Consider the following 20,063-nt stretch of genomic DNA (forward strand, 5'->3'; position numbering starts at 1 on the left):
AAAAGGATTCTGCGCTAGAATCAAACACTAGAAAATTTTGAACAATTAAGAAATAAATTGATAAGAAGAATACCATAAGACTATATACTCTGAAATAAAATCAATACATCAAAGTCTTTGCTCCTTAAATTCCAATCTAAACTTGTATTCTCAAAGTGACTGGTTGACAATGAAACATCCACATTGGTTGTAAATATCAAAACAACCTATTAGCTAAGATCTAAAAACATAATCCTCCACTAGTATTTGCAAGTTCGAGGTAGTCAACAAGACTTGCGAAAAGAAAATCTATCCATGTCTACTTGACAAAGAACATCTTCACTGTCCTCGTGCATTTTGGACAAAATAAACTACTCAGTAGGGCAGGATCATAAAAGTTGCATAAAAATCAACTACTTAGGTTAATCTTAAAAGTTTCAATTCGAGCAGACCGACCATAAACTGAAAATAAAATTAGTTTACCTAAAACAGAATATACATTATATATAATCATGTTTATCTTTTTGGCTGCGAGTTCCTTTCTACATTTTTTTTGTAGCATCTTTTTAAGTTTAGAGTCATGAATTCATTATTAGAATATGGGATGTTGGTTAATTTGTGCCATATCGAGACGAAATTGTATAATTCTTTTACAGCAAAAAATAAATTTCTCATATTCCTAACCTAGTCATCTTTTTGACTGCCACATGATTGATAAATTGAGTGGAAGTTTTCCCAAGTATAATTCTTTTACAGCGAAAATTAAATTTCTCAGATTCCTAAGCTAGTCCATCTTTATTGGCTGCCGCATTACTGAAAAATATGAGCAGAAGTTTTCTCGAGGTGTTTTTCTTGACCCCATCTTTTCTTTCATTCTCCTACCTCTGGAGGGTGGCCTCCACACTCCATAGCATTTGGAAAGCACCAATCCCTATTAGGCTATCAGCGTTTAACGGGAACAATGAGGTAGTAGATAGTAACTCATTAGGCGGGAATTTTCATTCCGTACCTAATCTAATTACCTCCGTTGAGCTAACTCTTAAGGATTTTAGATTCTGGTACCTTCCATTAGATTGCTGTAATGAATGCTAGTTGAAAATTGAAATGGCTATTTTATTTATTTATTTATTTAAATGACAAAAATGCTTCTCTACAAGGACAAACTTGAGTAATTCGATACGTACGCTGCATATCCATTAATCGAGTAGTTAATGTGCGCCTATTTATCACACTATGCCACAACTATTCCAAGGTTTGGGAATAAAAAAATGTCGACCTGCTTCAATAACATAACCTATTCTCAATCTCTCTCATGGGTATCAACTAGTTCCAACTTGTAAGAGGTTGTACAGGTGGAACTTTTGTGTATAAGAGAAGCTATTGATATGAAGGCAGAGTGTGATGATCCATGATAATGTGCACAGCCACCACAATTTAGACCATTCAAAATGTGTGCCTTATTCATCCAAAAGTGAGTCTGAACATGGTCCAAGTTTAACAAACAGTTCTATGAGGTTTCGCATGTCCCCAGTCAATCTGATTTTGGGGTATGTTCCATTTAAATTGAGGTCGTCATGGGCCTTTTGAATTAATGTATGGTGGGTATAAAATTGGTAGAGTTTTTGGAAATACTCCAATCTAGGGTCACTGTGGTTCTTGAGCTGGGTGCATTAAGTGATACCACACACATTAGACAGATATTCCATTCTGCTGAGAGCATTTGTGGCCATGTGATAACCCAGAAATACATTATGTACCCCAAATCATATCCATTGCACATCAGTTAGGATTTGAGACAAATGATATTATTTGGCAGAAAGCATCCTGCCTACCTACATCTCTAGTTTCTACATACACCCAAACATATCCTTAATGTCTTTCTATTTAAATGGATACCTCATTTTGTGCTCTATATGTATTAGTCAATATTTGTGTGTCTATTTATATGTATATTTAATGGTGGAGACATGGTGGGGATTGTTGTTTTCTCCAAGTCTCATGTATGTATCTTTCTTCATATTTTTCTATGGAAGCTTGATATTACTCGTACTGCTATGCTTCTCTTGTCAGATTTTGGTTCAGTCCTTCATAAAATCAAGATATCAGAGGAGCAAAGAAAATATTTTATTGATAACACAGAGCCCCTGGTAGCATTTGCTTCCGCTCTTTAATATTCTTTGTGATAGTTGGCATTACAGAGCTTGTTTCCTGATTTCTGAGTACAATTTAGCCAAGTCAGTTGCAAGCTTACCAATTATATAAAAATTGATCCGCATGGCCATTTTCATATAAGATTTGAGTTTAGGCTGGTACTTGGAGCTCAGCCAAACCAGGCTGACTTAGCTGAGTCAGTGAGGTGATTAGTGTATTTTAAAATTGCCACATTAGATTTAATTATGGAAACAAACTTTATCTTGTAGCTGGAGCTTCGGATCTTTATGCATCTTGCAAACTGTCAGAGCATGTTGAATGCCTTCAAGGCTGGTGGGGATTTCCATTCAAGGATGGCAATGAATATGTACCCACATATTCGCAAGGCTGTAGAGGGAAAAGGGGTGTTGCTTGAATGGTAGCCTCAACCCGGGGAAGACAAACCTCCAGTTCCTCTATTAAAGGTAATTATACAGAAAACTTCTCAATTCACTGATCTTATGAAAAGGAAAAAATAAAAAAGAAGACAATGAACCTAGGAATATAGAATTATAATATGAAAGAATAAGACAATCATGAACAGTGCCTCATGAATTACTAAAAAGTGATGAGGAAGTAACTCTTATATTGTAGTACTAGTTATAGGTCTCTTAAGTCCAACTTCAAGTAGGATAGTTCCAATCTGGAGCCACACTATACTAGACTAATAGTTATTGTCATCTGAATTCAAATAGCCGATCCAAACACACCTGCAAAGTTTGAAAATATTCGTGAACATATTTTAACTATGTTATGCTGCTTAACCTGTTTCTTGGTAATGATTTTTTTTTTTCTTTTTTAATTATATATATGCGTGCTTATTTCAGGATGCCTTTGCTTTTGAGAGATGAAAAGCAAAAATGCTCAACTTCTCTATTGCATATGGGAAAACTCCTGTTGGGCTGACTCGTAATTGTAAGGTATGCATGCTGTTATAAATTATTGTTACAGGGGGTAGATGAACATGTGGCTGCCTGTGGCCATATATATGTGGTTTTTTTTTTAAAAAAAAACCTGAAAATGAATGCTGGTTTGATGCAGCATAGCCACTTTCAGGTCATCAACTGTTTGTCAAAGCAATTAGTTACAGTTCCAGTTGGTTTTTACTTTTCTTTTTTCTTTTTCTTTTTTATTTTCCAGTGGTGCTACCAAAGATCATGAAGGCAACGGGGTATGAAATAATTAACGAAGGTAAGGAAAACCACTTCACTTTTGAACTTTGGTTGCTATTTATTTTCCTTGTAGAAATTGTACCTTGCATGAGGAAGGAACATGTCTGGGTTTGAGTCCCAACCTGGGTTGGACTTGGGCCTAATATAGACCCATTGACAGGCCTAGCTCTAATTTAAAATGGGTTGGCCTTAGGCCTAAGTCAGGTTAGCCTATGTGTTAACAGACCCAACCTGCTTTTGAGGTGGGTTCAAGCCAAACTAATTGGGTAGTGGGTTGGGTTCGAGCTAGAAATTTGTCCATTTAAATAATGGGTTAGGCTGGGGTTGAACCTACCTAATGGGTTGAGCCAGATGAGCCTAGACCCAAACTCAACATGATTTCTTCAGTCCAATTGATTGAACCTAGCTAAGCTCATTAAAATTGGGTCGGGTTCATAGGCCACAACTTCAGGTACCCATTGGCATCCCTATCGACCTTAATATGACCCCTATGATAAATGGGGTTGGATTTGGATAAGAGGCCAGTATCGACCCATTAAATTAGTGGGATGGTTGCTTTAGATTTCGACCTAACCTAAATTGGCCCAAATTTTAATGGGTCAGGTTTAGAAAAATTTCCTAATGGGTTAGGCTTGGGTTGAACCCTACCTACCCACATAGGTTATTAATGGGTTGAGCCTTGACTCCACCCAAAACCCAAAACAAAATAAGAAGAAAAGTATTGATAAATTTATTGTTTGGACCCAACTCAACTTGATTTATTGGGTCCAATTGATTGAACTTGAGCTCATTAAAATTGGTTTGGGTTCATCGGGGGTACCCACGGCTTTGGGTACCCATTGGCATCCCTATCAACTTTAATGCGACTCGTGTGATAAATAGGTCAAATTTGGATAGGGGGCCAGTATCGACCCATAAAATTAGAGGGTTGACTCCTTTTGATTTCAACTTAACCTAAACTGGCCTGAATTTTAGTGGGTCGGGGCTAGGTCCAAAATTCCAAGTGGATTCTTAAATAGGTCGGGTATGAGGCGTCCCCTGGACCCAACCTAACCCAACCCATCCCATTTGCAACCCTACCCGTTGGGCTTTTGGGAGCTTAGGCTTAAAATTCAAGCTCATTTTCTTAATGATTTGGACCATGTTCAATACTATTACCCCCTAATTAGGATTAGGAAGGGCAATTTTGTAATGAATATATATATATATATATATATATATATATATATATATATATATATATATATATATATATATATATATATATATATATAGAGTCATGCTCCCCTACGCACCTACGCACGTGCGCACCTTTGCACACGTGTCATGGGTGTCTAATCTGAACGGTCCATGTGATGCGGAATCCCATGAAACCTGTGACAAATTTTCACCCTGATCTAAAATTCTAGTGGGCCATAGCAAAAAGAAATGCAAATCAAGGGAGGAAACTATTTTCATTATTCATGGGCCATCAAAGTTTTAGATCAAAGTAAAAGTTGGGCCTGGGGGGTTTCACGAGGTTCTGCTTCACATGAACGGTTCAGATTTTGGAACCACGTCACGTAGGATGGGTTCTCAAAAAAGTTCGTACGTAGTAGGTACGAACTGGTTCGCAGGTGAGCGTTTCCGTGTATATATATATATCATCATGGTGGGTCCTGTCAAAAATCAAGGTTTGATTTATTTATTTATTGAAGGTATAAGTTTAACCAGTTGAACCACAGGTTATAGTCCACCTAATTGGTAACTTTCTAATTTATTAAGTGAATGGGACCTTCAAGCAATTTCGCCATACACTAATCATGGTGAGGCCAACCTACTAGAAGTCATCCCCATCCACTAATCATGTTTGTTATATATCAATGGCTATACACTGTTTTTTATAGTGTGGGTCACTTGATGAGTAGATAGAATGATGTTTGCACTAGGTTATCCTCATGGTGAGGCCAACCTACTAGAAAGATTGGATTTCGTTAGCACTTAACAAACAGGTAGGAAGTTATCTACTTTGTGCACAGTCCAACTGGTTGGACTTGAGGATTTTTTTATTTTTATTTTAATATATCCGTCCTATGTATTGCCCACCCTTGATTTCTTAGGGTCTCAACTTGATTGTTTGTGAAATTTGCTTTGACCATTCATTATGTAATCAGGGTCATAAAAAAGTGACCTTGATTTTTTACAAGGCCTACCTTGAAGTCTATGTGACATCCACTCCACTTCGTCTAATTGGATGTGTAATCCTACGTCTGCCCTTGATTTTTAGAGGGCTTAGTATGATGATTATGTGATGTCACTTTTAACAATTAGACTCTACACCAAAATTTAGGCCTACGTCGCAAAGGTCAAACCTACACATGATTTAAATAGGCCACACCAAGGGAAATAATTTGGAGAGTGGGCGTTGCCCTGGACATTGTTTTCAATCATGTAGTCCACCTGAATCATAGATGGGGCTGATTTCTGGGCCCTAGGTGTGGGGTGACACACCTGGTGGTGATCAGGGATAATTACTTAAATTAATTAATGGGGTAGCTCTTGGGCCGGGGTAGCCTGTCAAGCTCTTGGGCTTATATCTCCTTTGGCCGAATTAGGCTGTGGTATCAGGCCCAAGGGTTGGGCTCAGGATTAAATGCAGCCATGCCCAAATGCGGCTTGGCCCACCTATAAATATTGGAAGGGTACTCCTGTAATAAAATAAAATAATTGTTTTTAAAAAAAAAGCTTAGGGTATGTTTATAAATTGGCAGGATGGAAAAGGTGTTGTGTTGGGTGGGGCCTACCAGATGCGTCATCCTATTTTAGATCCAAGAACCAAAAGTCTTCTCTATGCTTAATGTGGTCCACCTGAATCACAGATGGGGCTGACTTTTTAGGCTACTGACTTAAGTGCGTTTTTTTTTTTTTTTTTTTTTTTTTTTAAAATTTAAAAATTTAGATCTAATACTACTTGCTCGAAGATGAATGTAAGGAAATATGCAAGCTGCAAACATATGGAAGATATGGGCCTCTCATCCATGTCTCTATCATGATCATTTCCCCTCTAAAATCAGTGAGCTGCACAAGTAGATAGAAATATAAACCGTGTAACCCATTTTGTTTTTTTCGGCTTTATTAGTTCATATCATACACATGGTTCACCAGATAGTGTGGACTAGTCTGAATTTTGGTCCAGGGTCCCAAGGGGGGATATCATTGTAATTATGTTTTATCTGTGTGGAGACTATAGTACATGTAATTTAAACCATGCATCCCAGCCTCATCATATTAACCATACATCCCAAGAATCATCTTATCCCAAAACTCAAGTGGGGCATAGCAAAGGGAGAAAGTCAAGCCTACAATATATCTGTGTGGTTGGTACCCATTGTCCTAGTAGGGTGCATCTGATGAGTGGCATTCCATTTGGAAGTTTCCATGGTGGATCCCCTGCCAATATTCCATTCAATTTACAGATTAGCCTAAAATTTTGGATATATATATATATATATATATATATATATATAAAGTATTGAAAAGATTGGGCCTATTTGAAAATATTTAAAAATAAGGTGTTATTTGGAAACAAATCAAAAATTTTAAGGTATAATTTAAATATAGGGAAATATGTGTTATTTGGAAATAAATCAAAAGATAGGGGTACTATTTAGAAATATTCAAAGATTGGCATTATTTAGAAATAAATCAAAAGGCAGAGCTTAGTTAAAAATAATCAAAAGGCAGAGCTTAGTTAAAAATAATCAAAAGATAAGGTGTTATTTTGAAATAATCAAAAGATTGGGATTATTTAGAAATATTCAAAAATAGGGTATTGTTTGGAAATATTTAAAAGATAGATATTTAGAATTAATTTAAAAGATAACATACTTTTTAGTTATATAAAAAATAAGGTACTAATTTGAAATATTCAAAAGATAGGGAACTATTTAGAAATATTATAAATTTATAAAGGTAGAGCTTATTTGAAAGTATTGAAAAATTTGGGCCTATTTAGAAATATTTAAAAGTAGTGTGCTATTTGGAAATAAATCAAAAAAGTTTAAGGTATAATTTAAATATAGGAATATAATAATACTAAATATAGGTCTTATTTGGAAATAAATCAAAAGATAGAGATACTATTTAGAAATATTCAAAAGAATCAAAAGATAGGGCATTATTTGAAAAAATAATCAAAAGATTGGGCTTATTTGAAAATAATCAAAAGATATGGTGTTATTTGAAAATAATCAAAAGATTGGGCACTATTTGAAAATATTAAAAAAGATTAGGTACTATTTAGAAATAAATCAAAAGATAATGATTATTTTGAAATATCCAAAAGATTAGCATTATTTATAAATAAATGAAATGGTGAAGCTAACAGTTAGATATAATTAAAAGATAGGGCGTTATTTAGAAATATTTTAGAATCAAGATACTTTTTAGTAATATAAAAAATAGTAAATAAATGAAAGGTAAGGTGCTAATTTGAAATATTCAAAAGGTAAGTATTATTTAGAAATAATTAAAAGATATGAGTATTATTTAGAATTAAGCAAAATATAAGAAAATATTTAAAAATATTATAAAGGTAGTGCTTATTTAGAAGTATTGAAAAGATTGGGCCTAATTGGAAATATTTAAAAATAAGTTGTTATTTGGAAACAAATAAAAAAGTTAAGGTATAAATATTGGAATTATTTGAAAATAATCAACAAATAAGGCTATATTTGGAAATAATCCAAAGATTGAGATTATTTGGAAATAATCAAAAAATTGGGCATAATTTAAAAATATTAAAAAAGATTAGATAGTATTTAGAAATAAATCAAAAGATAGTGCCTATTTTGAAATATTCAAAAAATTGGCATTATGTAGAAATGAATCAAAAGACAAAGCGTTAGTTAGAAATATTTAGAAGATAGGACGTTGCTTGAAACTAATCAAAAGATAGGGTGTTATTTGTAAATAATCAAAAGATTGGATTTATTTAGAAATATTCAAATAGGATATTGTTTGGAAATATTTAAAAGTTAGATATTTAGAATTATCAAGATACTTTTTAGTAATATAAAAAAATAGAAAATAAATGAAAGATAAGATGCTAATTTGAAATATTGGAAGGAGCTATCTAGAAATAATTAAAAGATAGGGGTACTGATAGTGAAATATTTAGAAATATTATAAAGGTAGAGCTTATTTGGAAGTATTGATAATATTGAGCCAATTTAAAAATATTTACAAATAGGGAAACAGATAAAAAATGTTAAGGTATAATTTAAGTATATGGAAATATAAGTGCTATTTTGAAACAAATCAAAAGATAAGTTCGAGTATCCATAGGTGGTGAAATCCCACTACAGCATGAGTGTGTGGGGGTGTGTAAATAAAAATAAAAATAAAATAAAATCAAAAGATAGGAGTACTATTTAGAAATATTCAAAATATTGACATTATTTAGAAATAAATCAAAAGTATAGCCTAGTTAGGAATAATCAAAACTGTTATTTTGAAATATTCAAAAGATTGGGAGTTATTTAGAAATATTCAAAAATAGGATATTGTTTGGAAATATTTAAAAGATGGATATTTAGAATTAATCTAAAAGATAAGCTACTTTTTAATTATATAAAAAATATGAAATAAATGAAAGATAAGGTGCTAATTTGAATTATTCAAAAGATAAGGTCTATCTTTAAATAATTAAAAAATAGGTATACTATTTAGAAATAAGCAAAAGATAGGGAACTATTTAGAAATATTATAAATTTCTAAAGGTAGAGCTTATTTGGAAGTATTGAAAAAATTAGGCCTATTTGGAAATATTTAAAAGTACTGTGTTATTTGGAAACAAATAAAAATAAGGATATAATAATACCAAATATAGCTGTTATTTGAAAATAAATCAAAAAATAAGGTACCATTAGAAATATTTATTTGTTACCAGATGAAAGGCTGCTACGTACTAGGAGCCTATTCTCCCATATTCCACCTGCATGTTTGGCATACTTGATGAGCGAGCTGGCTTTTTTTCTTTCTTTCTCCATTTAATGCTTACCTTATGAAATCTAAAATTTTCTTTTAATTCATTAATCACAATGTGAGACTCATGTTTGATTTGAGCGTTTTACCCAAAATTAGGTTAAGAGCTACAGAATCTCAAAACAAATGAAATGTAATTCTAACCGTCAATTTAATATAACCCAATGGTATTTCAAGAAAGAAAGTGTCTACGAGTCAAATGTTAGTATTGTTCACCTAATCTGATTTTTTCAGTGACTTAGAAACAATGAGTTACGTGAGTGCAATGTTGAAGTGCCTGTGTATCAAGCATCATTGTCTACCAAAGCATCAAATAGCTGCCCATTATGCTGCCTAAGTTTCTATCGGAGATGAAGTAATTATTTGATACTCTGGAATTTGTGATTCTTGAGACCCAACCAATCCCCATCAAGTCCCGTATGATGTGTGGTGGTGTCAACATCTTTCTGTGAAATCTACTGTTTCATAAGCATGAGACTTGAGTCATTGAAGGCTAATGCAAAAGAAGGCTATTTTCATGAATTTAAGGACTTCCTCTATGGGTCCACCAACTCAATCTCCCTTATTTGTAGAGCTGTTGTATTCTTAAATGAAGCCATGGAAGTAAAAGGAAAAAACAGTTACAAGATAGGCATTGGGCAGGCACTAAGGGCTGTAACATCACTGTTGGATGGGAAAAGAAAATCATAAAAATCTTGAAGTACTACTATAAATAATTATTCCTATCATCCAATTTTCTCATGTGGGAAGCTTTCTGTATCTTTGACTATCATATAATTTTCTTATGGAAAGCTCTCCTTTACACTGGTGTGACCATCCTAGCTGCCATGATGTGCTTACGTGAAATCCAACCCAACTGTATATGTCCCAAAAAATCAGCCCCATCAGGTGGACCATGTACTTGGAGACAGTATACAGGGCAGCACTCACACACTAAACTGCTTCAATTGGTGTTGCCCATCTGAATCACATATGGGCCTGTTGTTTTTGGCATCAGGCCCATTTTTAGTGTCTCATATAGTCATATAATCATCATGGTGGACCTTGTAAAAATCAAGAGTGGTCTCTCTCTCAACTTTTTTCCTTTGTTGTGGCCCACTTCAATCACAAGTAGATTTTTCAGTCTTCATAAATTATGATTACACATTGAATGGTCTGAGTAGATTTTACAGCCTAAAGAAAAAAGAGTAGGCATGGCTGCCATAGCTCCTGTTTAAAAAGAGAATGTCTCAGGTCCAAGGTTGGACCAGTTTAAGGTCCACCCAGTGGACAACTTCTAACTTGTTATGTGTTTGTGAAATCGTTGGCCCCACCATGAGGATCACCTGGTGCAAACATCATCCTATCCACTCATCAAGTGACCCTACTATAGAAAATAGTGTATAGCCATTGATAAATAACAAAATAGAAGTGTGGCCATTTGATGACTTATAAAAAAACAATGTGTGGCCACTTGATGAGTAATAGAAAACCATGTGGCCATTAGAACTTATCCATTAGGTAGAAACCCGTGGTCCAAATAATGGACTTAAACCTTTGAAAGGAATTTTATCGATGCCAACCTTTATTTATTTTTTATTTTTTTAAGAGATGTAAGAGAATTTCACCCTTGATTTTTAAAGAGCACTTTCGCTCTAGCCATTATAATAATCATATACAATATTCCATATCACATATAGATGCACAATCATCTCAACAACAATGAAGAAATAGCAAGCTCCAATAACTCTTGCATGCACCCTGTTGCTAAACGCATCTTGAAAAAGTATAAATTATTTGTATGAGCAAACTACAACTCGTGAGTCTACGGTGTGCCGCTCGACTCAAAGTCTAGTGAGCACATGTTTTGGGTGTCCGGAATGCTCGACCAGTCGAGGGGATGGCTCGACCAGTCGAGGCCCTCCTTCGACTAGTCAAGGTTACGCAAATCCTGCGTGGACTGCGTAAATTTGAGGCGGTTTCCAGACTTTTTCAAAGGAGGTGCGTAAGTGGAGTTTCTTAAACTATAAATAGGGATCCTTACGGCTATTCTAAAGAATTCTAAGGCTTTCTAAAAGTTTTCCAAGGGTTCCTAAGAGGGTTTTAGGGTTATCAAAGGGTGTAGCAAGGGTGAGATTCAAGGTTGTTCGAATCGGGTAAGTCTTCTCTCTTGTAATTTCTATTTCATAGTAGATTTCTATCGCTTTGTGCTGTGGTTTTTTCCCGTAAAGGTTTTCCACGTTAAATCTTTGTGTTCTCTTGTGATTGCTTGACGTTATTAGATTGTTATCCTAAATCTAGATCTGTGTGATTCCACAACACTAATCCCCAACACTTGATGCATCAAGATTCCTAACATGTGGGGCCATGATTTGATTATCGAGACCATTGATTTGATGGGGCCTATCATTGACAGGGCACCCCAAAAGCCTCCCATTTTGGAATCTCATAACCGTTCGATTGTTGGCCCATTTTTCATTGAATTTGGTAGATTTCCCTTATATAGTTTCTAGGCCATCGATTGAAGGTTAAGGTCTTCCAATTAGGGAGATCAAGGTTACATAGATCATGAGTCATTAAAAATAGCAATCTGTATTGGAAAATGACCCATAATTAACGAAGATAAGGAAACTATTTTACTTTTGAACTTTGCTTGCTACTTATTTTTCCTATAGGAATTATAACTTACATTATGCAACGAATAGGCCAAATTGGTCTGTGGGTTTAAGTCCCGACCTGAATGAGTTGGGCTTGGGCCTATGATATAGTCCCACCAATAGGCCTAGCCTTGATTTAAAATGGGTTGGCCTCAAGCCTAGGTCAGGCCTACCTGCAGGTTAACTGTCCTAATCTACTTTTGAGGTGGGTTCTAGCTATAATGGCCATTTAAGTAAATGAGTCAAGCTTGAGTTGAACCCTATGTGTCCACATAGGTTATTGATGGGTTGGGCTAGATAACTTGGCCTGGTTTTACCCAAAACCTGAAAAGAAGAAGAAGAAAAGTATAGATAAATCCATTGTCTAGACGAAACATAACATGATTTCTTGGGTCATTTATTCAACTTAAACTCATTAAAATTGGATCAGCTTCATGGTGGGGTTCTTTTGATTACCCACTGACATTCTTAATGAGCTTAATGTGGCTCGTGTGATAGACGGTTCGGGTACCCATTGACAGCCTTATCGACCTTACATGACTCATGTGATAAATAGGTTAGGTTTGTATTAGAGGGTTAGTATCAACCCATTAAATTAATGTGTATACCACTTTTGATGTTTGACCCGACCTAATTTGGCCTCAAATTTTAATGGGTCAGGTTTAGGTCCAAAACTACAATTAGTTTCTTAAATGGTTTAGGTCAATTTGTTAATTTTTGACCCGACCCAACATCCCATACCTAACTCAACCCAACCAATTGCATTTATAACCCTACCCGTTAGGCTTTTGGGACTGTCTTCCAATGCTTAGAAGGCGGTCCATCTTCTAAGGAAAGTCAAACAATCAACAGATTGAAATATTTCAATCCAGGAGTTTTTATTTTTCAAATATTTTCCATTAAAAAGGTGATCCATCATATAAAAAAGTTGGGATCATTGAAATAGGACCTCAAATATTGAAAGTTTCAACTTATCATTCTTAACCCGTTTCTTTGTTGGCCCACGTATTAAAAATTTTAGGAATTTTGCATACCCTTGCTCACAAGTGAGGTCCACCACAATATGAACGCTTCAAATAAGGGAGCAATAGGCCCCACTTTGTAGAAACTGAAATCCCATGCATTATTGTACAATCTCTTGGCCTAGCGGGTTGACAACGTTACCTTCTATCTTCAAACTACCATGGACCCCAATGATAAAAGCCCAAAGAAGGCCGACGCAGTTAGTTGGTGTTGCCCACACCGCCTAGGACACGGATTGCTTGCGACACCCTGTTTCAGGAAGTTCCTTGCACTCACAAACATCACATTGGGCCCCACCCTGTTGTAGGTTGGACCCACTTTGATGTTTGTTAGAAATCCACCCGACCATCGGTTTTTCCAAATCATTCTAAGGACATGAACAAAAAATGAGGTAAATCCAAAACTCAAGTGGGCTGACCAAATAGCTTATGAATGATTTGGATGGAAAATGAGGTTATTCGGTGTTTGTAAACAGCGGGGAGGATTGGATTAATCACGGTATCATATCATTCAGAGCCAGTAGTAGATATTGCAAGATTTCTAGTGGATTTTAAAATCTACTACATCCGTAGGCCCCATGTTGATGCATGTTTTATCCAAGCCATCCATCCATGCTCCCTTCACAAGTGATATTGAAGTTGCATGTGTTGATTACAATTGCATGATCCATTAAACGCAGGCTTCACTTAATACAATGTATTTCCCTTACCCAAAGTTGGTTCCACAATTCAACCGGTTTAATTTGATTCAATTGTATGTTATGTCTGTTATTTCCCAGTACTGTGCATCAAGCGTCATACACTACCTGAGTATCATATAACCCCTCAAAATACCTCAAAATATGGTGATTTGGTCCATTGCAATAGGATGTAGATTGCCTATAAGAATATCTCTAAAGCGCAACGTGGCCCAAGTTCTCGGAGGTCCACTGTGATGTATGTATTTTATCCACTCCATCCATCTGTTTTGCCAGCTCAATTTGACTACCTAAGCAAAGGATTGGATTTAGCTAAAATTTTACCACTCACGAAATTTAAATCCCAAGATGATTGTGATTTTGCCATTGATGTAATTCTAATACTTATCCCAAGTAGTTATGAATGTGCCATTGATGTAATTTTTAATACTAAACCTACAATGTTTCTTGGGTGCAACTATTTGAGAAACTCAGAGTGTTTATGAGTGAAGTGAGTAATTGGGACATGAAACCCTGGCACTTGGAATCATTCACCTTAGGGGCCTTTTGTAGGTCTACTATATTTCGAAAATAATAATTATGCATGTCTAGGGAAGATGCTACATGATAAATGGCCTTTTTTTTCTCACGTTCCATTTATAACCTTTTGATAATTAAGGGATTGAAATATGTCATTCTGCATCCCACGGATAACCCCATCAAATAGTAGGTTTCTCTAATTTAAATCCAATGGCTAAAGTTCCAACTGAGCTCGTTGTAATGCCCCAAGCAAACCTCGTGTAAACATTTAAATCCATGAGAACCCTAAAGTCTGGTTAGTTCCGCACGTGTGTTATCCTTGTCTAAACGCTTGGCAGATCTAAATTTCCAATAGGTCGGCCATTTTATACCTCAAGTGGAACACCACATATTGAAACAAATGAACGACTTATAGTTGTCTGTTCCAAACTTATAGTTGGCTTGGATCCAGCTTACATGTGCCATGTTGGTAAACAGGATTTGGATTCACATGGAGGTATGAGTTGGCCTTGCAGGACTTTTGGGCACACAACTTTTGCATGATGAAAAGAAAAAATCACCCAATTAAAACATCCCTAATGGAAGACGTGGCACATATGTGAGATTGAATCTTCCTATCAAAATAAGTCCAATTGCAGTGCCTATTCACTATATCTGACCTTTTTATGTCCTACAATAAGCTTTTAATGTTTATTCACCACTGTTTCCTAGTGGCGTGGCCCACCTGATATTTTTATTTGCTTAAGGCTTGGAATCACATCCTAAAATAATATGAGAAAATGGATGGACAGCATGGATATACAGAAAATCTATCAATGCAGCCCACACACGATAAGGTAACACCTAATCCGCTCCCAGAAATGAATGATTATATATACATGTTAAATAGGTGAAACATGCACAATTTTATTTAAACAAATATTTAAAAAATTGAACATTTTTAGCCATGGTTTGTAACTAAGGTTAAAAGATATTGTTAGCTTCGGTTAGCAAAAACTAAAGCTAAAGATAATTTAGTCTCTATTGACATCAAACGAGATATCAAACCAAATTTAGCCCCGGTTGTTGAGAAGTAAGGTTAAAAACTGAATTTAGCCTTAGTTGATACCAACATGGGCTAAATCCATCTTTACCCTCAGATTAACAAGGTTAAAAATAGATTTAGCTTCAGTTGGAGGCAACTGAGGCTAAATTTTGGATTTAGTATCATTTGGAAACAATGGAGGCTAAAAACTTGCTTTAGCCTAATTTCGAAGAACCGAGGCAATAACAACCTTTTTACCTCCTTTCCAAAACCAAGGCAAAAGTCTTTAGCCATGGGGTTGTAGCCTCAATTTGGGTAACTGAGGATAAAGACTTTATCCTTATTTTTTAACCTTTTTAGCCACAGTTTTGGACTTAAGACTAAAAGCCTTTTTCCTTGTAATCACAGGAAAAAAGTGGTGATTGAATGCCCACCATTAAATACTTCCTAGGGCCCAATGCAATATTTACTTGCTATCTATTTTTATAGTTGGATGCGGGAAAAATACAAATATTAGCTTGATTCAAAACTTCTGTACCCAATAAAGTTTCTAAGCCCTTGATTTTTTCTTGAACAAAGACCCAAATGTTACCTTTTTTTTATATGGCATTGTATGAAATGAAACATGTCTTGATTTTTTAAACCCGTTTCACCAAATGGAGAGCTTTGTATCTCGCACATTGTGTCCTAAATGGTAATTGTGTGTGAGATGACATCATCTATACATGTGGGGGCTTAATTGAAACACTTATACACAATGTTACAGGTGACAATAGGCTGGGTTTAAATTTAAATTTGGCTAGACTAGGCCTAACTTGGCCTAACATTTTTTTGTCACACACATACACACCCACACACTCACACAGTAGTGGGTTTTCACCACCTGTGGGTACTCCAACCCTTGACCTGGTGTTGAAACTCTTGTGGGTCTACCATCGGGACAAAAGTAGACCTAAGCTTTAGACTTAGCTAACATTACAGGGTCTAAAGCCCAAGCCTGGCATGGGCATAACATAAGCTATGCCATAATTAATGAACTTGTGGGCCCACAAAGGGCCCTTAGTGTTGGAGGTGGCAACGTGTGGGGCTCAAATTGGATCTAGACTGTCAACATATCCCAATTTGATTGCTACACATGCCATGAATATGGGCCAATCCCAATCATGCGGGGTAACCCTATCCTGTACAGGTCCCCTAAATATCTCAAGCCAAAAAAGCACATGTTATAATTAATGGTCACTCATAACATGTATACAGATTATGCATATGAGCACATGAATGAGCATGATATTCATTGCACTAAGCATATAGTCAGTGTCAAGAGCACATGAATGAGCATCATATTCTTGCACCAAGCATATAGTCAGTGTCGACCTATCAGGATAAGTACACTATCATATTATCAAACATATCATATAATAATCGATTTTAAATGGCTTGATATATAGAGAGTGGGAACCATTCAGTGGGCTCCTCTAGCAATGTAAGGGTTTACATGGCATGGCCCACCTGAGACTATAATCGGCCATACACTTGGGCCTTTTGCATATAACTAGTATAATAAAACGGATAATCGGTAAGGATATAATATATACATCAAGGTGGATCTTACTTGGGATGGCTTAAACAAACACGTGCGCCATGTGGGGTCCACAATAATCCCTACGGACAAGTTGGGTGGCATCAAATGGGAACGGATTGGCTACTCCCCCTACCACTAGCCAATGGCTGGTGGTCGGTGCTCTGTGGGCCCCACCATGATGTATGTGTTTCATCCATTACGTCCATCTATTTTTCCATATCATTTTATATCAAGAGACCAAAAATCAGGTATATTCGAATATCAATCGGACCACATTAAAGGAAACAGTGTTCAATGAGTGTGGACCATTAAAAATCTTTTGGGGGCCATAAAAGTTTTGAATCAAGCTGATATTTGTTTTTTCCCTTAGGAGGATTTTAATGATGGGTATCCAATCACTATTGTTTTCCTGTGGTGTGATCGACCTGAGATTTATATCCCTCTCATTTTTGGGATCAAGATCTAAAATGATCTTAAAAAATGTATGAACGGAATGGGTGAAACACATATATCATGGTGGGGCCCACAGAGCATTGACCACCAGCCACGGGGACGGTGGCAGGGGAGTAGCCAATCCGTTTTCGCAACAAACATTACAATGGACTTGTGGAAGTTTTCAATGGTAGGTACTCAATCCCCACTATTTCCTTTGGTGTGGCCCGTTTGAGGGTCTGATCAGCCTTACCTTTGGGCTCATGACCTAAAATGATATAGAAACATAGATGGAAGGTATGGATGGAACAGATAAGTCATGGTGGGTCCTCCTGTCAGATGGGGCAGTGTGGACAAAATACAAACATCACGATGGGTCCTGCTGTCGGATGGGCAGCTGGATAAATACAAACATTAAGATGGGCGTTCTTGTGGCCCCAACCGTTGGGGACCAAGTTAATATTTAGGTTTTCCCTTCAACCATACCTGTGTGACTTATGAACAAGTCAGATGGAAAATACACATTATGGATGGGCCCTGAGAAGGTTTTAATGGTGAACACCATTGTCCCACTGATTCCTATGGTGTGGATCACCACAGGTTCAGACCTGTCTTATCTTTGGGCCTATGACTAAAATCATCTGGTGAAGAGGAGTGGATAGTGTACCGGGCTTATTTTTAGGCCCACAACTATCTGTACCGAGCTCATTTTTAGGCCCACAACCTAAAATAAGCTGGAAAAATAGATGGACGGTGTGGATTTAACATATACATCACGGTGGGTCGCACGAGTGGGGTCCACCCTTTGTGGGTTTTTCAAGCAGCAGCGACCTTGAAAAAGAAAAGGATTTGGATGCAGAGCCTTTGGCAGGAAGTACATGCGTAAGGATGGGGCCACTGCCATGTTTTGTGTGAATTTTACCCCTTTTATCCGTCCATGTTTTGTGTGAAATTTACCCCTTTTACGTTTGGCAAGCTCATTTTAGGACAAGAGAGCAAAAATGAGGTGGATCCAAAACTCAAGTGGGCCACGAGAAAGGAAAAATGAGGGAAAGAAATATCTACCGTTGAAACCTTCTTGGGCTCTACCTTGATGTTTATATGCCATACGAACCGTTTATAAGGTAATTACCATTGGGGCAGGGCTCTATGGGGCCACTGTGATGTAAGTGTTTTATCCACACCGTTCTACGCTTTTATCAGATCATTTTAAGATATTATCCTAAATATGAATCAGGTCCACATCTCCAGTGGAACACATCAAAAGACAGATAATGACAATCAACGTTGAAACCTTTCTAAGGTCCAACGTGATGTTTTTTTATACCATAACACAAATATCAGCTTGATCCGATACTTCTCCAGCTCCCAAGAAGTTTTTAATGGTGGAAGTTCAATCCCCACTTTGTGGTCCACTTAAGCCTTATACATTTCTCATTTTCTGGTTCTTATCTTAAAATGATTTGATAAAAGCATTGGACGTCATGGATAAAACACTTACATCACAGTGGGCCCCATAGAGCTCTGCCCGGACGGCAATCGGCATCCATTACCATTGGGATGAAGTGAAAATACAAGAAAAAAATAGTATGACTCAAAGCTTTTATGGCCATTAGAATGTTTCAACGGTTCCCACTAAATCCCCACCATTTCATCTTTGCGGCCCACTTTAGTTTTGGATCCACCCGAGTATAATATCCTAAAATGAGCTAGCAAAACAGATGAATGGATAGATTTCTCAGAGACATGACAGTGGCCCCACCCAGCATTCTAGTCCCACAAAAGGGTATCGCAAGAAATCCGCGTCTGAAGGATTTCTCACAACATTGTGCATGGGTCATGTTCACACGACTAAACAGTGGTTGCACTCTTACACATGTTTAAAAGACTTGGTGACTTGGATTGACTTGTTCAGCCTTGAGTTGAGTAGGGACTATGATGTAGGGACATGTGATAACCTAACCCTAGATGCATGTATAATTAGGTTAAAGAACATTCAAATAAATACACCAATTAACTAACTGTTTCCAAATAAAGAGATTAGGTAAATCTCAACACAAAGATGAGGTTATTCCGTCAGGATCATGTCCTTTAGTATAAGATCACGTAAACAGTAAAAAGGGAGAACCTCGGGATATGAGGATATCCTAGATCTAGCATAAGTCATTCCACAAGTAAGCTTGGATCTGATTCTAGTGACTAACCATCTCTCTTTTCCGATCGAACTAGAAAAGGGTATCTAGAGAGAAACGAAATGGGTGAAGGATGAGGGGTTCGAGATGAAGAAGGTATAGGTTCTTTGTCGTCAAAAGAAAAGGAGAAGGATGATTCTTACCTTTTCCTTCACCTCGAAGATCTTAGAAAGAGGGAAACCCGAAATTGGGGTGGAATCCTCAACATCCAAGGCCCAATCCTGAAACTCTAATATCTGGAATAAAGAGGAAGAAAATATACGAATTCTTATTCATTTAATAGTAACGAAAATAGGGTTCCTCACAACGTATATATAAGCTATGGAAAAAGTAAAAGTGTACTAAAGCCCTTGGAAATAAGAAAAATAACAAAAAGATGAAAAATAAAGAAAGTTGCAATAAAGCCCCTAAAACAAGAAAAATATCAAAAAAGTCCAAAACTAAAACACCCATATGGTAGGGTGTGAAATCCGACTTATGGATCTATGGTCGGAGTGAACACCTGTGTGGTAGGGTGTGAAATCCGACCCATGGATCTATGGTCGGGGTGCAGTCTTACTGCTCCTACACTTGTAGCGCATCAGAAAGTGGGT

General features: G+C 36.5%; 1 protein-coding gene across 2 annotated transcripts; it reads left to right on the forward strand.

Annotated features, from left to right (window-relative positions):
- Positions 1 to 1,913: 1,913 nt before the first annotated feature.
- LOC131232708 (uncharacterized) lies at positions 1,914 to 14,162 on the forward strand. Of its 2 annotated transcripts, XR_009164916.1 has the most exons (5): positions 1,922 to 2,213; positions 2,400 to 2,594; positions 2,997 to 3,089; positions 3,310 to 3,360; positions 13,891 to 14,162. XR_009164916.1 is itself a non-coding variant. In XM_058229133.1 (2 exons), the coding sequence occupies exons 1-2, from the start codon at positions 1,947 to 1,949 to the stop codon at positions 2,550 to 2,552; spliced, it is 333 nt and encodes a 110-aa protein (XP_058085116.1). In that variant the 5' UTR covers positions 1,914 to 1,946; the 3' UTR covers positions 2,553 to 2,660. The 2 variants fall into 2 exon arrangements, 1 of the variants encoding a protein (XP_058085116.1); XM_058229133.1 differs by lacking the exons at positions 2,997 to 3,089; positions 3,310 to 3,360; positions 13,891 to 14,162 and having other exon boundaries at positions 1,914 to 2,126; positions 2,400 to 2,660.
- Positions 14,163 to 20,063: the final 5,901 nt, after the last annotated feature.

This window comes from Magnolia sinica, chromosome 18 (assembly GCF_029962835.1).
Source record: "Magnolia sinica isolate HGM2019 chromosome 18, MsV1, whole genome shotgun sequence".
NCBI lineage: Eukaryota > Viridiplantae > Streptophyta > Magnoliopsida > Magnoliales > Magnoliaceae > Magnolia > Magnolia sinica.